At 40.4% G+C, this 15,940-nt stretch overlaps 1 protein-coding gene across 2 annotated transcripts in view; it reads left to right on the forward strand.

The window, feature by feature from the left end:
• TRAF3IP1 (TRAF3 interacting protein 1) overlaps positions 1 to 15,940 on the forward strand; it is a 30,567-nt gene that overhangs the window by 8,185 nt on the left and 6,442 nt on the right. Inside the window, exons 4-12 of one of the 2 annotated variants that reach the window (XM_063430030.1) lie at positions 1,625 to 1,762; positions 4,330 to 4,878; positions 5,223 to 5,306; positions 7,601 to 7,658; positions 10,010 to 10,030; positions 11,949 to 12,024; positions 12,400 to 12,483; positions 13,265 to 13,388; positions 13,495 to 13,531. In XM_063430030.1, coding sequence (XP_063286100.1) covers positions 1,625 to 1,762; positions 4,330 to 4,878; positions 5,223 to 5,306; positions 7,601 to 7,658; positions 10,010 to 10,030; positions 11,949 to 12,024; positions 12,400 to 12,483; positions 13,265 to 13,388; positions 13,495 to 13,531 — 1,171 coding nt within the window. The remainder of the gene's footprint in view (positions 1 to 1,624; positions 1,763 to 4,329; positions 4,879 to 5,222; positions 5,307 to 7,600; positions 7,659 to 10,009; positions 10,031 to 11,948; positions 12,025 to 12,399; positions 12,484 to 13,264; positions 13,389 to 13,494; positions 13,532 to 15,940) is intronic. The other variant, XM_063430032.1, reaches the window with a different exon arrangement.

Raw genomic sequence — 15,940 nt, forward strand, 5'->3', positions numbered from 1 at the left:
TATTGACTGTGGACTACACCTCAGAAATCGCGCAGTTGCTAACTAGTAAATTAAGGCACATTCAGACAATATTGAAATAGTTAGCAATATGCTTTTAACAATGCATGAGAGGGGACGTAAATAAATGGTATGCGGATAAAGCATGGTAGACAATTTGGGGAGAGACTAGCTAACAGTGCAAAACACAATATTTTATCAAGAAACTAGTTAGCCTTGGATGAGTCCCATAATAAGTGTTCACTGTTGTCTGGGGTATACTCAAGTGACTCGGGTGTCCTGCTGCCCGGTACAGTCCAAATGTTTGGTAAGTGGCGTGGCAAAGGCCCCTTGGGTTCGCCATTGGGATTCTGCAGGTTGCCGCCATACAACTGGTTCAGTGATAGTCTCTATCAGCCGATGCCTTCTCTTGTGGGACAGTGAGTAGTGGTCGGTGTGATGTTGAGGGCCGCGGTGGCAGTGAGCAGTGTGGTGACATCCTTCCAGCCCCAGGCTGTTTTGTAGGCCTGCATCTCGGTGCCACGAACTCTAAGACTACTGGAGCTTGAGTTGCTTCCCCTCTCGGGGGCAATGGAGGGCCCGCTGGTCTTTGGCCGCTTGCGGCGATAACGCCTCCTTGCTTGTGGACGATGCGTCCGGGTTTTCTCCCTTTTGGCCTTCAGCCCGGGTGGGCTCTGTGGTATGGGGGTGTGTGGGTTGCCTGTCGCTATGCCCGAGGGTTCCCCTCTCCGCCCCTGCCGCCAGCTGCCTCTCTTACCCGCCGTCTGTGCAGGTTCCTGAGTGCTTTGTGCTGCTCTTATGCGGTCGTTGAGTTGTGCCCAGAAGCGGCTGAATATCGCGTTCAGGCGCCGAGCGGTGTCTCGTCGGATCAACTTTAGCTGTAGCTGATTGTTTGCAGACAGCGTGTCGGCTGTCGCCATCTTGGGGGAGCTGTGTGGGTGCCGTCGTTGCTTTATCACCGCTTCGCTTCCCCGTATTGCTGGTGGATCCGGACACATTTTGCAGACCGGGATGACCCCCGCCGGTCCAGAGGGGGGGGGGGTAGGAGGTGAGTAGCGTGGAGGTTCCATGCACAGGGTTACCCGCGAGGAGAGCGGCCGCCTCTCCCCTACAGGGTCTCAAGTAGGCCTCAAGTTGCTGGTGCCGGTTCCTGGTAAGCAGTGGGTTAACAGCTGGTATCCATCGCTTCGTCCGGGTGTCCCCCACGTTTCTATCACCCTCCAGGTGCTGTGCGTGCTTGTTTTTTGGTGTTTTTGACCCAAATTGTGCCATTGTGTTCAGGAGCTCTGTTGCAGCACGTCCATGCAGCCCGGAAGCCAGGCTCCGCCCCCATTCGTTTTTTTTTTTAAATTTAATTATTTTATTTCATGCAATGCCATATACTTACATGCACCTTGAGTACAGCACTGCAGGGGTTAACTAACCTGCATGCTTTGCTAGTTGTGCCAAGCAAATCTTATACGTTCAAAATAAAAATGAAATTCAAGAATACAAAACCGCGAACTTTTAGTTAGTTATTTGGTTTTGACAACACGCAGTAAAAAAAAAAAAAAGATTGGTTTGTATAGTGTCCCCTCTGCATGGACTGCCAAGTGCATTAATTTTCATTTTGTCATTGTGCTTCCAGTTATCCAGCGATGATGCAGTGAAAAGGATTCTGACAGGGGAGAAACCAGATCTTAAAGGAAAGCCTCCAGCAAGTTCCAAATCTCATGACAAAGAGAACAGAGATGCCAAAGATGAAGAGCAGAGAATACATAAGGAGGTTTGCATTCTGATTAATATTTGCTCAATGAGAAAACTTTAAACTGTTATCTAGTGTTATAGGCATTAAAGTTTTTTTTTGTTTTTTTTTTAAGGGGTCCACGAATGTTCTACAAATAATTTTGTAAAACATTACAGGTATCTCTTTTACGACAAATGTTCTAAAAATACTTTTGTAAAATATCACTTTTACTTCTACTGTGTGCTTTCCTTAGTTTTAGAAGTATAATTAAATGGACACTATAGTCACCAGAACAATTACAGCTTTGTGTTATTGTTCTGGTGTATATAGTATGTCCCTGCAGGCTTTTTAATGTAAAAACTGCCTTTTCAGATGTTTAGCGTCTCCATGCTTGGCATGGAGTCACTAAATGTTACCCATAGAGATGCATTGATTCAGTGCATCTCTGAGAAGATGCTGATTGGCGCAGCGTGGTGTTTGGCTGCGCATGTGCAATGGCCGCCTAATGCTTTCCTATAGGAAAGCATTGGATTTGCGGAGATAATAAAGTTTGATCTGCGCTAAGGGGGCGGAGCCGGCCACTACCGGACCCGTGCTGCACTGGAGAAAAGATGAGTACACTCACCTTTTAACCCCTTCCCGACCAAAGACGTATCAGGTATGTCCGACAAAAAACGGTCCGAAAGGACCACGGATGTACCTGATACGTCCGCGGGTAATTAGAGCGCTGGAAGTGATCATGATCGCTTACAGCATCTCTAATGGTATTGCAGCGATGCCTCGATGTTGGCTACTACAAAAGAGTGGAAATACCCCATTTGGAATACCCTGGGTTGTCTACATTTGAAAATGGTATGCCACGATGGGGTTATATCACATTCCTGGGCTACCATATGGTCTCAAAAGGCAACACAGACCCAGCAAACCAATCTGGCAAACTGAATTGGGCAAGCCCTATATTGACCCTTTACTATTTTAAAACACGATAAAACCTGTATTTTTATACTCTGGAGACTTCGCTGAACACAAAAATGCGTGTTTAAAACAGTAAAACTTGGAATCACCACTAAAAGTGCAGTTTTTGTGTTAAAAAAATGCAAAAACCAAATATAAACGCTAACTTTAGCAAGCGTTTGTGGCTAAGTGGCTACTACAAAACCCTGGACATACCCCACCATTTGAAATACACTAGGGTGTCTACTTTTCAAAAATATATGGTTTGATGAGGGTAAATTACATTGGGCGGCTTCAAAAATGTCCCAAATAGGACATCGGTGCATGATGACCAGCTGTGAAAATTCCAAGTTGGAAAACTGGAATGCGCACCCTCCAAATAAGGTCTTTTAGCCCCCAGAGAACGCGACACACCTATACATGGGTGGTATCACTGTACTCATGAAATGTTGCTGAACACATATTGGGGTATTCTTTGGCAGTAACCCTTAAAGTTCTCCGTACATGTATTCTTAAATTGCTATGTGTGTCACCTATTATTATTATTATTATTATTATTATTTGTTTTTAATTTTGCATAGATTGGTGGTAAAATGGTTGCATGAAAAGAGTCAAAATACCCCAAGTTTAACACATTAGGTTGTCTTCTTTAAAAAAATATATACATGTGAAGGGTTATTCAGGGATTCCTGATAGATATCAGTGTTACAATGTAACTTGCGTTTAATTTTGAAAAAAAAAATGGTTTGGAAATAGCTAAATGCTACTTGTACTTATAGTCCTATAACTTTCCAAAAAAAGCTAAGAACTTGTTAACATTGGGCATTTCTAAACTCGGGACAAAATCTAGAAACTATTTAGCACAAGTGTTTTTTTTTTTTTTTGGCGGTTGTAAAAACAGATTTTGGGGGTCAAAGTTAGAAAATGTGTGTTTTGTTTTTCTACATTTTTTCCATTTTTTTTTTATAAATAAATTATAGTAAGTTATATGATATGAGGAAAATAATGGTATCTTTAGAAAGACCATTTAATGGCGAGACAAACGGTATATAATGTGTGGATACAGTAAATGAGTAAGAGGAAAATTACAGCTAAACACAAACACCGCAGAAATGTAAAAACAGCCCTGGTCCTTAACGGTAAGAAAATTGAAAAGCGGTCTGGTCACTAAGGGGTTAAGCTTCTGTCAGGGGCCTGGGGACCTAAACGGCAATCTTAGAGCTATAGTATCAGAAATACATGTTTTTTATTCCTGACACTATAGTTTTCCTTTATTATCCATAATGCTTGTTCTAACCTGTCAGTTAATAGGTAGAACAGCAGCTCACATCTTAGTTCAGTATTTCTATGGGACTGGTTATGGAAAACACTGAACTTGCCAGCACAGAGAGTGAGATAGGAAGTTATTTTAGATAAGGCTCCACTTCCCTAACTTCCAGTAGATTTTCTACTTGTATTAGTTCAGATGTAAAGAAAATCTTTCAAATAAAATAATCTCACTATAAAATAACTGAACCAGAAACATTCTTTCTTTCTTTCTTTAATAAACAAGAAGGAAACAATTTGGGTAATTTCTGATTTAATGTTTGTAATAGCTTTTGGCTCTGCTTAATTCCTCATATGAATTCCTAGTCTTTCTTCTTCTATTTTAGGACCGAAAGGAGTCTGAAATTAGAGAGAGAAGTGGAAGTAGGGAGAGAAAAGACAGATCACGAAAAGATGAAGAGCGGAAGCATTCAGAGAGAGAGAGAGAACGCAAAACAGAGAAAGACCAAGACAGAACATTGGAGGCAGAGAGAGACGGCTTACGTGAAGGGGATAGAAATGACAAAGAAAAAAGCAAAGTGAGGGAGTCTCGTTCTGATTTAGAAAAAGATGGCAGTAAAGAGAAATCTGGGCGTGAGAAAGGAAGAGAGAGGAGGAGTGAAGGAGACCGGGGCAAGGATCGAGAGAGGGATAAGGTTAGAGAGAGAGACAAAGACAGAGAGAAGGACAGGGATAAGGATAGAGAGAGAGATAAAGACAGAGAGAAGGAGAGGGAGAAGGGTCAAACTAGAGACAGGGAAAAAGGAAGGGAAAGAGATCGGAACAGAGAAAGGGATCATGAAAGGGAAAAGAGAAGAGAACGAATCCGTGAGGAGGAGATGTCAAGAACAAAAAATGAAGAACTACCTCCGGAACCAGAAAAGGCTGAACGAAAGGTAATTAACAACTTTAAATTCACAGGTATAAATCTGTAATGTCTTGTAATTGGATTTTCTTAACCAGGTTTTAAATCACACATTTTACAGTATATTTAGTCAAATCAACTCTCCAAATGCGACCGTTTCTACAAAAAACGCACCTAATTTTTATTTTCCCAGTAACTGTAAGACAAAATTTCCTTCTGTTTCTTCTTTCCTGACAATTTTATTTAAAAAGTACAGAACTTGGTGACCACGTGGGCATTTTCCCATTCAGTTTATTTATAAAAACTCCTCATAAGTAGGAAGAGGTACAGCATCAGTTTCTGTTTGTGTGACCCAATGCTAATTTATGATCCTAGCAGAAATTATCAGAAGATTCTTCGAAGAAAGCTTCAGAAGTTTCCCTGAAAGAAAGCAAGACTGCAAGTCCAGGTGATAAAGAGGTAAAGAAATATTGGAAGTGAGGTCTTTAATTGCTCATCCCTGTTTAACTGACACAGCAGGTTCATAATAAACTTTCCCTGTTATTATTATTAGTTTTGGTTTTCAGTTTTTTTTTTTTTTTTTATTAGTTTGTCATGCAATAAGGTAACCTGAACAAAAAACATAACCGTAGTGAGGAAACCTTGGAATTAACTTTACTCTAAAAGCAGAAATTGTTTGGTTTTCTTTTACCATTTTTTTTTTTTTTACATACCATTTTTATTTATTTTTTCATGTGAGATCAGGACTTTTTAATGAATATATTATTATAATTTATATATATATATATATATATATATATATATATATATATATTATAATAATCACACATTTTATATATATATATATATATATATATATATATAAATTATAATAATATATTCATTAAAAAGTCCTGATCTCACATGAAAAAATAAATAAAAATGGTATGTAAAAAAAAAAAACACATTACATTACTGAGGTTTTTAAAAACCGTCTTGGTCTAAAAGAACATTTTACAAGATGGCAGGCTCTGGAAAATAGGAAAAGGGTTGTGCATTATGGGTAAGCACTTTTTCTATCTGAACTTTTGTTTTAAAATACATGGCTAGACTTTTATACTATTATAGAACCTAACCCATTAAATATTATGTAAATGAGCAAATGGTTACAGGTTTTGTAAAAGCAAACACATACATAAACTGGCATTTTTGGTATGAGTTCTATCATGTTTAAATTGTATCTTGTTGGGAGTCCAGCAGGTAATTACAAAACTAGAGGGACACTATATGCACCTCAGACCACTTCATTTATATATATATATATATATATATATATTTTTTTTTAAAAGGCATATTTAGACAGAGACTAGAGGCAGGCTTAACCCTGCAATGAAATGAAGTGGTCTGAGGTGCATATAGTGTCCCTTTAGTTTTGTAATTACCTGCTGGACTCCCAACAAGATACAATTTAAACATGATAGAACTCATACCAAAAATGCCAGTTTTACCCCATTTTTCTCTTTCTCCCTGTCCTTGCACACACATGCTTGTAGAGACAATGTTGCCTACTAATACTTTAAAACAAAACATTCTGTGGCATGCTTCTGCCAGCAGTTTAACATCCAAATGACCGAGAAAATAACTAAAACTGTTTTGCAATGTGGATTATGCATCAATAATGGCAATATAGTAAACCACTAAAGTCACCCAGACCACTTCACTTCATCTCAATGTGGTGGTCTGGGTGTACTGGTCCTGAATGTTTAACCCTTCAAGGAAAAACATTGCCGTTTTGCAGAAAGGACAATGTTTACCTTGTAGGGTTAAACACCCCTCATACTGACAGCCAGTAGAGACACTTACACTGCACTGACAGAGTAAAACTCTGTCACGTGACGCTACAGCTCAAAGGAAAGCATTGGATTCAGTGTTTTCCTATACGAAGCATTGGATACGAGTGAGGCATTTGCTGTATCCTTTGAGGAACCATGCCTCATTGACTTCATAGGAGGCAGAGATGTGAGCAGTGCCACTATAGCATTGGGAATCCAGGTTTATATTCTTAACGCTAGATGCAAAATGACCACTTCAGTGTTTTGAGGTGGTCATGAGGCTTCGAGTCTGTGTGTTCAACGTTTCACTATGAAATGCTGCACAAACAAAGATATATCCCTTTGCTGCTGGAGATGTAGCTCCATCTCTGGCAGTGCCGTTTGCCAGCCTGGGACATTCTGGACCAGCGAATACCACTTCTGGGCATATTGAATGTATGTCATTCGCACACCCAAATAACCCGTTAATTAATATTTTTTTATTTTTTTTTCACTAGATGAGAAATACATCCTGAGGTCTAGATGTTATTACCCAACTTAATGGTGCTCATTTTATTGACCTTAAAAGAAATACTGCTTAAATCATGCCGGAAAATTAACTCTGACATGCTGCAGCTTGCGAACTCATTGAGCTATAACATTGTTTCATTTCATTAGTGAATAATGCACAGTAAATAGAAAAATATCTATGCATCTGTTCATCTGAACTTTTTTATGCTTTACTCTATTAAGCTAGTTTTGGTAATGTCATGAGAACCATATTTACTTTATTTAATTTTATTTTTGGCCTTTGTTTATTACATTGTTCCTGAAGCGCACTGATGGTTGGCTAGAGATATATCCCTTTAGAATGTGTTAAGTCGTTTTGCATGTGTGGTATGCTTCAAATGTTGATATATTGTAGTATTCTGAAATTATTTTCTTTTCCTTTTCTTAATATAGAAAATTGCACGTCCTTCTGCTTCAAAACTTAGAGAGAGACGTCCAGCTAGACCTGGAGGTAAGAATATATACTGCATTTAAAAAATGTTTTTTGTTAGTAATAAAGGACAATATAAAGTTTTGTTTTTGTTTTTTTGGTGGGGGGAGAGGCGGGGGGGTGTTTAAACCCAAGTAGAGATTCATTAAAAGGTTTTGTACACTGGGTTTCTTCCTTTGTAAGCCTAAAAGAGCTGAGTCTGCCTTCTGGATAATCTTGTTCTGTCACGGATTATAGGATCAGTAATACTCCCACCAAGGAATTGAGCAGAATTAGCAGATATTTTAATCTTCATTTATATAAGAACAGTGCATAAACAATATTCAGTAAGAAAAGCACAAATTCTAAGGAGGGTGATGTGCCTTGGATGCACAATGAAAAGCAACAAGGGTTAACAAAATTAACATACGGTATATAACTTTGTTCATACATTGTAAAGCTCTGTGGAATATGTTTGTACTTTAATATTAATAAATAAAAATAGTTAGAAAAAATTATGCACACACAACCACAAAACCCACAATTTGCTGCCCATTCATTGCAACCAAAGAATTGTGGGATTTATAGGCCATCAACATTAGAGGATTTATATGACACCAACAATCATATATGCAGTGGCAAAACTACCATGGCTGCAGGGGTCGCAGCTGCGACTGGGCCCGTCATTCCAGGGGGCCCGGCCACCCTGCTGACCCCTGCGACTGTGAGCTTCACGAGAGGAGCCCTCTTACTGGGGGCCCAGGAGGTGGCAATCTGGCCACCCTAGCGCATCCCAGAGTCTGCTCCTACGCAGGGAGGCAGAGTAGGCACCTGCTTACCTGGATCCAGGTACCTACTCTGCCGATTATATACTGCAAGGGGGTGGGAGGACAGGAGGCAGGTGGTGAGGGAGGCTGATCTGGCATTTCCGCTCTCTTCCCTCCCGCGCCCTCGAATTCCAGCCCCGGCATACTAAACAGTGCGAGAGGGGAAATGCCTGGTTACAGCACAGCCCCACACTGGGCCCCAGGGAGAAGAGCCACACCAGCTCTCCAAAACGTAGGGAGGCTAGGTGTGCCTCAAAAAATTTAATTGTGTGTGGGTCTGTCTGTCACAAGTTGCTTAAAGGCATGACCTAGGTAGAAAAACAAACCCAAATGCTTTGCTGTGTTCACACCATCTAAGTGCTATAAATACATCCCAAGCATTATCCAGTATAATATTTCATACTACTCAGAATCCCTTTATCTAGGTTCTACATTTATTTGTTGGTTCTGGTGTCAACAATATGAAGCAATGTTATAGTGGGCCTCTAATAAGGGTAAAGTTTTCATTGGCAGCCAAACACTAGTACAAACTGAATCTTTTGGTAAAAGAAGAAATGCAAATCCTTTTGTTGTATACTTCCATTTTGCCACAGTACTACAGTGACCTGATTAGTTGTATAGATTATAGAAGACATATATTTTTATTTCACCTTGAGACCCTGTGCTCTCTCAGTGGGGTTGCAGTAAAATAGAGGAAACAACATTGTAATGGTGTCACAACAACTTTATGATCCAACACGCAGAACTATGTAACATCTACATAGAACAGAAAAACAGACAGAATGTAAACTGGTCGGGTTAATACGTTGAAAAATAGAGCATAGTCAAGGGAAAGCCGAGGTCAAGGGAGACAGAAATAGACAAGATCCATAAGTAAGCCAAGTCAGGGAAACCAGAAATTAGAATAGTCAGGAATAGCCGAAGTCAAATGCCAAGAATATCAATAACAAGATCAGAAAAACGCTCTCTCGGATACCAGGAACGGAAACCACGACAGGGCAATGAGCTTTGGTATTCTGGGGTTTAAATACCCCTCCTTGGGCTGTGATTGGTCAGAGCTTGGCCTCTGAGCACAGAGTGTGCGTCGTCGTGGTGACGTCACACGCATGTTCTCGTGACTTCTGGAGGCGGGGTTACAAATGGGCGTGACCTCGCAGTCGGCTCCCAGCGGGTCGGCTCCCGGCTCGCTGCTGCTCAGGTAATTCATTTGTGTGGTCGCACCGATTGGGTAGTGACAAATGATAAATCTCTAATCGGAATTACCAGGGCATATGTGGTGTTCCCCTTTCCATTGTTTGCAGGCTGTAAATAGTTCTTGTATTGTGAATTCATAGTTTGCAACAATACACATTGGAGAGAATGTATAAAGAATAATTCTGGTGAAAAGTTCTAAGCGTGGAACAAATAGCAAAGTCCTATTGGTTTGCATGGAAACTACTTCACTTTGCCCCAGAATTACTCTTTATGCATAATCCGTATTGGTCTTTTCCTTGCATTAATCATTCTTTTTTAGCCTTCTCTAGTCCGCTTGGATAGAGTCACAACTGTCTACTTTTATCTTTGCAGGAGATTCTGGCAGTGATCAAGGTAAGATCTTATAGTGTTGAAGGAATAACCAGGCAAAGATCATACAGTCTGTCCACATTAGTTGAATAAACTCACCTAGATATAAAGAACATTGTAAGTGGGACATGTTATTTCTTTGTGAGGTTTAACCCCTTAAGGACACATGACATGTGTGACATGTCATGATTCCCTTTTATTCCAGAAGTTTGGTCCTTAAGGGGTTAAAGTGACTGGGGTACTTTACCAAACTGATAGGACAACATCAGATACCTTCATGTATCCCATACTGAATGTTGTCTGATGTCTTAGTATTCCTAAATTACTTAAAGGATCACTATAAAAAAAACCTGTAATAAATACAAACCTGTATCCCTGACCCTAGTGTTAAAACCACCATCTAGCCCCTGTGGCCCACTGTTGCCTCCCTAAATATAGTAAAATCTTACTTGTATTCAAGTCTGTAGCTTCTGCCTTTTGACCTGTCTGCTGACATCATCAGAAGTGGTGATCTGAGCCAATCACAATGCTTCCCCATAGGATTGGCTGAGACCGTCAAGGAGGCAGATCAGGGGCAGAGTCAGCACAAGTCCTGGCCAATCAGCATCTCCTCATAGAGATGAATTTAATTAATGCGTGTCTGAGGAAAGTTCAGGATATGCATGCAGAGAGTGGAGACATTGAACAGAAGTGCTGCTTACTCTGCAGCACTGAGATAGGAAGCAACTCTAGCAGCAATCTAAGGAATGGCCAGTGGAGTTATCACTAGGCTCTAATGTAAACACTGCATTTTCTCTGAAAAGGCAGTGTTTACAGCAAAAAGCCAGAAGAGCTGTATTAAGCTGTAGTTCTTCTGGTGACTATAGTGTCCCTTTAAGACTAGCCATTTACAACGAATACAAGATAAATGAACTTGATCTCCAGTTTAATAGTTTTAATTTTGTTTGTATTAATTGAAATTTGATGGAATGTCTCAAGCCTTCTTTCACTTCAGTACACCTCAAATCCAGCTTTGTACATGCAAAATTATTAAATGATGTATATTATTAAATATCAAAATATTTTTTAAGTAAAACTGCAAATTTTCACATTAAATCCAGTTACTTACCGTGTAAACTGGTTTGTAGAGAACTACTGAATACTGATAGATATGATATTGTGAGTCATGGTTAGCAAAGCCGAACTGAAGCAGTTAATGGGCAAAGCTCTATTTTTGAGGAACTTACTCTGCTGGGTTTCGAACCCTGGTTTCCATGCAGCTGATCCTCTTCCTTACCAGTTCACCAGCCTGCTATTTGCTGATTTACCTGAGATCTGATAACCTAGACTCTACAAGCAATGATATTAGTACCAACTCTCTTCAGCTGTGTCTGGTCAGGTATCTAGTTCTTGGCCCATATAAGCCTCTTCCTGTCTCTGTACCTTTGCCAGATTACTGTGGTTCCTGTACGCTATAATCAAGCCTGTTCCTGTTTCTTCTACCTGTTGCTGAATTTGAAACGTTTGACTTTGCTGCTTCTTCTTCCCACTAACCTTGGCTTACCTTACTACGATTACCATCTTTCTGTTCCAGTCTCTCATCTCTGCTTAACACCAGATGGCCACTTAAGGCTCAGGGGTGCACAACCACCTGGGTAACGAGTGGCTACTTCTGGCAGAAAACATTGCTGATCTGGCTACTGGAAACCAAACCTTTGTAACATCAATATCATTACACTATATTTATAGCAATCAGCAAAACAATTAAATTATATCCATATTGTTTTAGCCAATTTTTTTATTTTTTTTAATTTTTTTTACCAGAGTGTCATCAGTTTTACTTTGATATATATTTACCTTTTAGTTAAAAAAAAAAAAGCGACTGTGAAAAAAGATTAGAAGAACATGCAGATGATACTGTGACGGTGCTAGCACATTTATTACATTTTTCTTGCTATTTCAGAATTTGGTGCTACAGAAATCCCAACATCAGAAAATACAGACACTCCTGATGGACTGTCCAATAAAGTTTCACAGAGGTAATTGCATTTTTCTGGTCGTCCTACTCAAGAGATTAACTATTTTTAAATACATTGTGTGGGGCTAATTTCTTAGGTTTTACAGATATTTTGTACCTTTTACTTTGGACAGTTGGGGCATTTAAAGCACTTTTCTCTTGGCAGTCTATTTGAATATTGAATATATTGAATATTCATAAAGTTTTCAGATTGGTAGATTGATAAAGACCTTGGAGATCAAAACATTGCCGGTGTGACATTGGGTTTGAATAAATTGCCTATTTGAACCTTGGAGTGCCTAAACCTCTCTTTGTTTTCTTTATAGAAATTGATGTAGTCAAGGTTTAGCAGATCTATCTTTCATGTCTTTTAAAATTGCTTCTTATTGTGCAATAGGCGATTACCTCGTCCTGGAAGTGCACGGCCTGCTCCACCTAGAGTGAAGCGTCAAGGAAGCACAGAAACTCCTGTTCCGGAAAGGTGATAAGTTGGATAAATTAAAAATGAATGTACTGCCATGTTACATTAGTTGAAACAATACAACACGGTATATTTGCATAATGATATAGAGAACACCACTGCACATTCCTAAAACCTTTACAGTATTGAAATGTAAAATGTGCGAGCTTGTGATATCGCTAATGTGACCTGTGCATGATGTCTTTTGTAAACACGATCAATACTACTCCCACATATTTAGAGAACATAGATTGGCTTAAAAATGTTAATCTACTTCCTTGTTGCTGCTGATTCTACAACAACAAAGAATGTATTAACAGTCACTTCCAGCTCAGAATCTACATTCATCACTGTCAGTTTACAGATTAGGGAAAACACAAATGGAAAATGCGTACTCCTGTTAAGGTTAGGTGGCTCCCAGAAGAACCCCGAGATTTAATAAGTGAATTAAAATAGCTTTATCAATCTGCAGTGGAATGGCCATTTCCATTGCTTGTCCATTTGACAATGACTAATGCTTTGGGAATTCACTATTTGTAATTTTGAGTTGATTTCTGGTGAGTACTTTCTTCCGAAATTCATTTGCTTGACACTTTGCTAACTAGACTGGTTCTCAAAGTAGTTTATTTACTATGGGTGAACTGTAGTGAATTGAAACTGAATGGCAAAATTTAGAACAAAATAATGGACTTTGATGTTATATTATGTATAAATTACAAACAGAATATTGGAAAGAGTCTCTACTACTGTTTTACTTCAACAATTAAATACTAAAACATGTGTATCCATTTTTTTGTCCCAGAATAAACAGTGGAAAGGCTACTTCAAGTGTAATTTTGGATAAGCAGAAAAGAGAAGATGATGACGATGAGTTTGTAGTAGAAGAGGTATCCCCTCATGCTCCAGATATGCCTGAAATGGAACTGGTAAGCTGTATGGAACTGCAAGCTGCAAACCTAGTTATTCTTGCTCTGCTAACTCTGGAAAACAGATCACTGAGAATTTGTTAAAAGCATGCTGTTCTTTTTCCAGGAGGCAGATCTTAACCTGACAGGCAACGAGAAGCATGGTGAGTTTCTTCTTTTAATTGTTTTCTTCATCTTCTGCTACGCTATAGGCCTTCCAAACTGAGTTATATTGTGTACTCACTCAGCAATCAAGATTACTGAAAGATGTAGGTCCAATATTAAACCAGGAAATGGGGCCGTCTACACATTCCGTATTGAATGTATCCTTGCTCAAACAACTTTACTTAAGATATTGAGCTGAGGGACTGCCGTGTTCTTAAAACATGAAAAGTGTTTAAAACAACGCTGAACGTCCTTGCGCTATGCATGAGGACCTCCAGCGTCGCCGAAATCCCCACAGGAAAGCATTGAATAATGGTATCTCATTTCCTTCTATTTTCCTATGGGGAGGTCTGATGCCGCGCATGCGCATTAGGTCTCCCCCTGTTAACCACCTGCTAGAATCTGAAAACATCCTCCTGTGTGTGATTTAAAGTTCAATTAACAAATCAGGCGATAATAATTTTTTTAAATTTTTTTTTAAATTCTTTATTTTTGTTGAGGCATATGATTATGGGGGTACAGAAAAAAGAGAGGGAGACGTTCAAGAGCTGCACAAAACAGGGTCGACATAACATATGAACAAAGTCTCCTATGATTATCTACCTCATTTTATATAAAGTAACATGCTCTCGCTTTAATACTGCATTCTCTCGCATTAATACTGTTTTCTCTCGTTTGAATCTTGTTATCTCTCGCTTCAATACTGTTATCTCTCGCTTCAATACTGTTGTCTCTCGCTTCAATACTGTTGTCTCTCGCTTCAATACTGTTGTCTCTCGCTTCAATACTGTTGTATCTCGCTATAATACTGTTGTATCTCGCTATAATACTGTTGTATCTCGCTATAATACTATAGAAATAAAAAAAAATAATAGTGAAATAAGTGGACTGTCATCCAAACATTTCTGCTTCATTTAAACATTGCTTTGTAGTAGTTTGTTATACATAAGAGGAACAAATAGAAAAACATAAATTATTAACACACGTTTAGTTGCATTGCCGTTATGCCATGCTATTTCAATAGAGGGCTATTTATTCTGGCTAAACTAGTGGCATGGTTGTGGCTGAGACAGTGGTTCCATCTAAGGTTAAAGTAAGGCTCCCTAGGTACATTAGCATAGCAGCTTAATATGCAGACCTCCATGCTGGCTACGAGTGATGGGAGTCGTGAGAAGCAAAACTAAACATTAAACAAAAGGTTAAATAATAAAGATATGTCCATTTCCAGTGGGGCAAAGAGTCAGGTGTAAGACAATACTATGCCTGTGTTAAAGTCTCAGTCCGTTTGGGGTCAGCCGATGCCTTGACGGGGCTGAGTGAATGCCCCCTGCTGTAGGTGATGCTGTCTTGATCCCGGGGACTGCTTGTGCTCGGGAGGTTCCCACTTCCGTGATTGTGTACCTTTGTTGGACTGGTTTGGTGTTGACGCCTTTTTGGGCCTCGTTTCTTGTCTCCTCCATTGCCGATCAAGTCTCGCTATGTTCCTGCTGGGTCTTTTGCTGGCCAGTGCTTGTCGGTGTGTGGGGCCTGCGTGGTCTGTCTTAGACACTTTCTTGACCCTGTGGGTTGGTTTCAGGATGCTTTTGCTGGTAATGGGTCTCCCTGGGTGTTTCTCCGAGATGGCGCCCCAGCGGCGCAGGCCTTCCGGGCGCATGGAGCTTTTGGACGCGGTTGTTTTCCGCTGAGCAGCCACCTGGTCTGATCTTAGTAGCTTGCCTTCTGTCTTGGTCACTGGGTAGGGAGGTCGCAAATATGCCTCCAGCTTCTCCCAAAAAGTGTCAAAGATTGCAGCCAGTCGGAGCTCTGTATCCGCTGCGATGTGGGAGGCCTCCCAGTCCGCCGCCATCTTGGAAGCATCGTGTGCCGGGTCGCCCCTTTGTGTGACAGGTTTGGTCTTGCGGTGTGGCTTAGCTGAGCTGCCCCTGTTGTTCATGGGGGATCGGGATAACCCCCTCCGGTCCATAGGGGGGGGATAGGAGGCAAGCACGCCGAGAGGTCTGTGTGTGCCTTTGCTGCCAGGGAGAGCGGCCGCCTCTCCCCAGTGCGGTCTCGGGTAGGCCCCAGTGGCTTTTGAGGGTTCCCGAGGGGTGTGTGTCTCGCTTTTGGGGTCATTGGATACCCCCGGGTTTCCCCTGCCTGCATCATGCCTTCTCTGCCGTGAATTGTTCCGATTTTGGGGGATTTTGTCCCCGAATATGTCGCTGTGGTCAGGAGCTATGTAGCTGTGCGTCTTTCCCGCTCGGCAGCCAGGCCCCGCCCCCGATAATAATTTAATAACTAAATACATTTTGCCATCAGATCTACTTAAAAATAAACTTTTTTTCTTTTCATGGAGGCTGTATGAGTCTCAGCCTAAGCAGGCATGGCTAGAGTTTAAACAAAGTGATTTAAATCATAAGTGGTAAAGA

The sequence above is a fragment of the Pelobates fuscus genome, chromosome 8 (assembly GCF_036172605.1).
Source record: "Pelobates fuscus isolate aPelFus1 chromosome 8, aPelFus1.pri, whole genome shotgun sequence".
Lineage (NCBI taxonomy): Eukaryota > Metazoa > Chordata > Amphibia > Anura > Pelobatidae > Pelobates > Pelobates fuscus.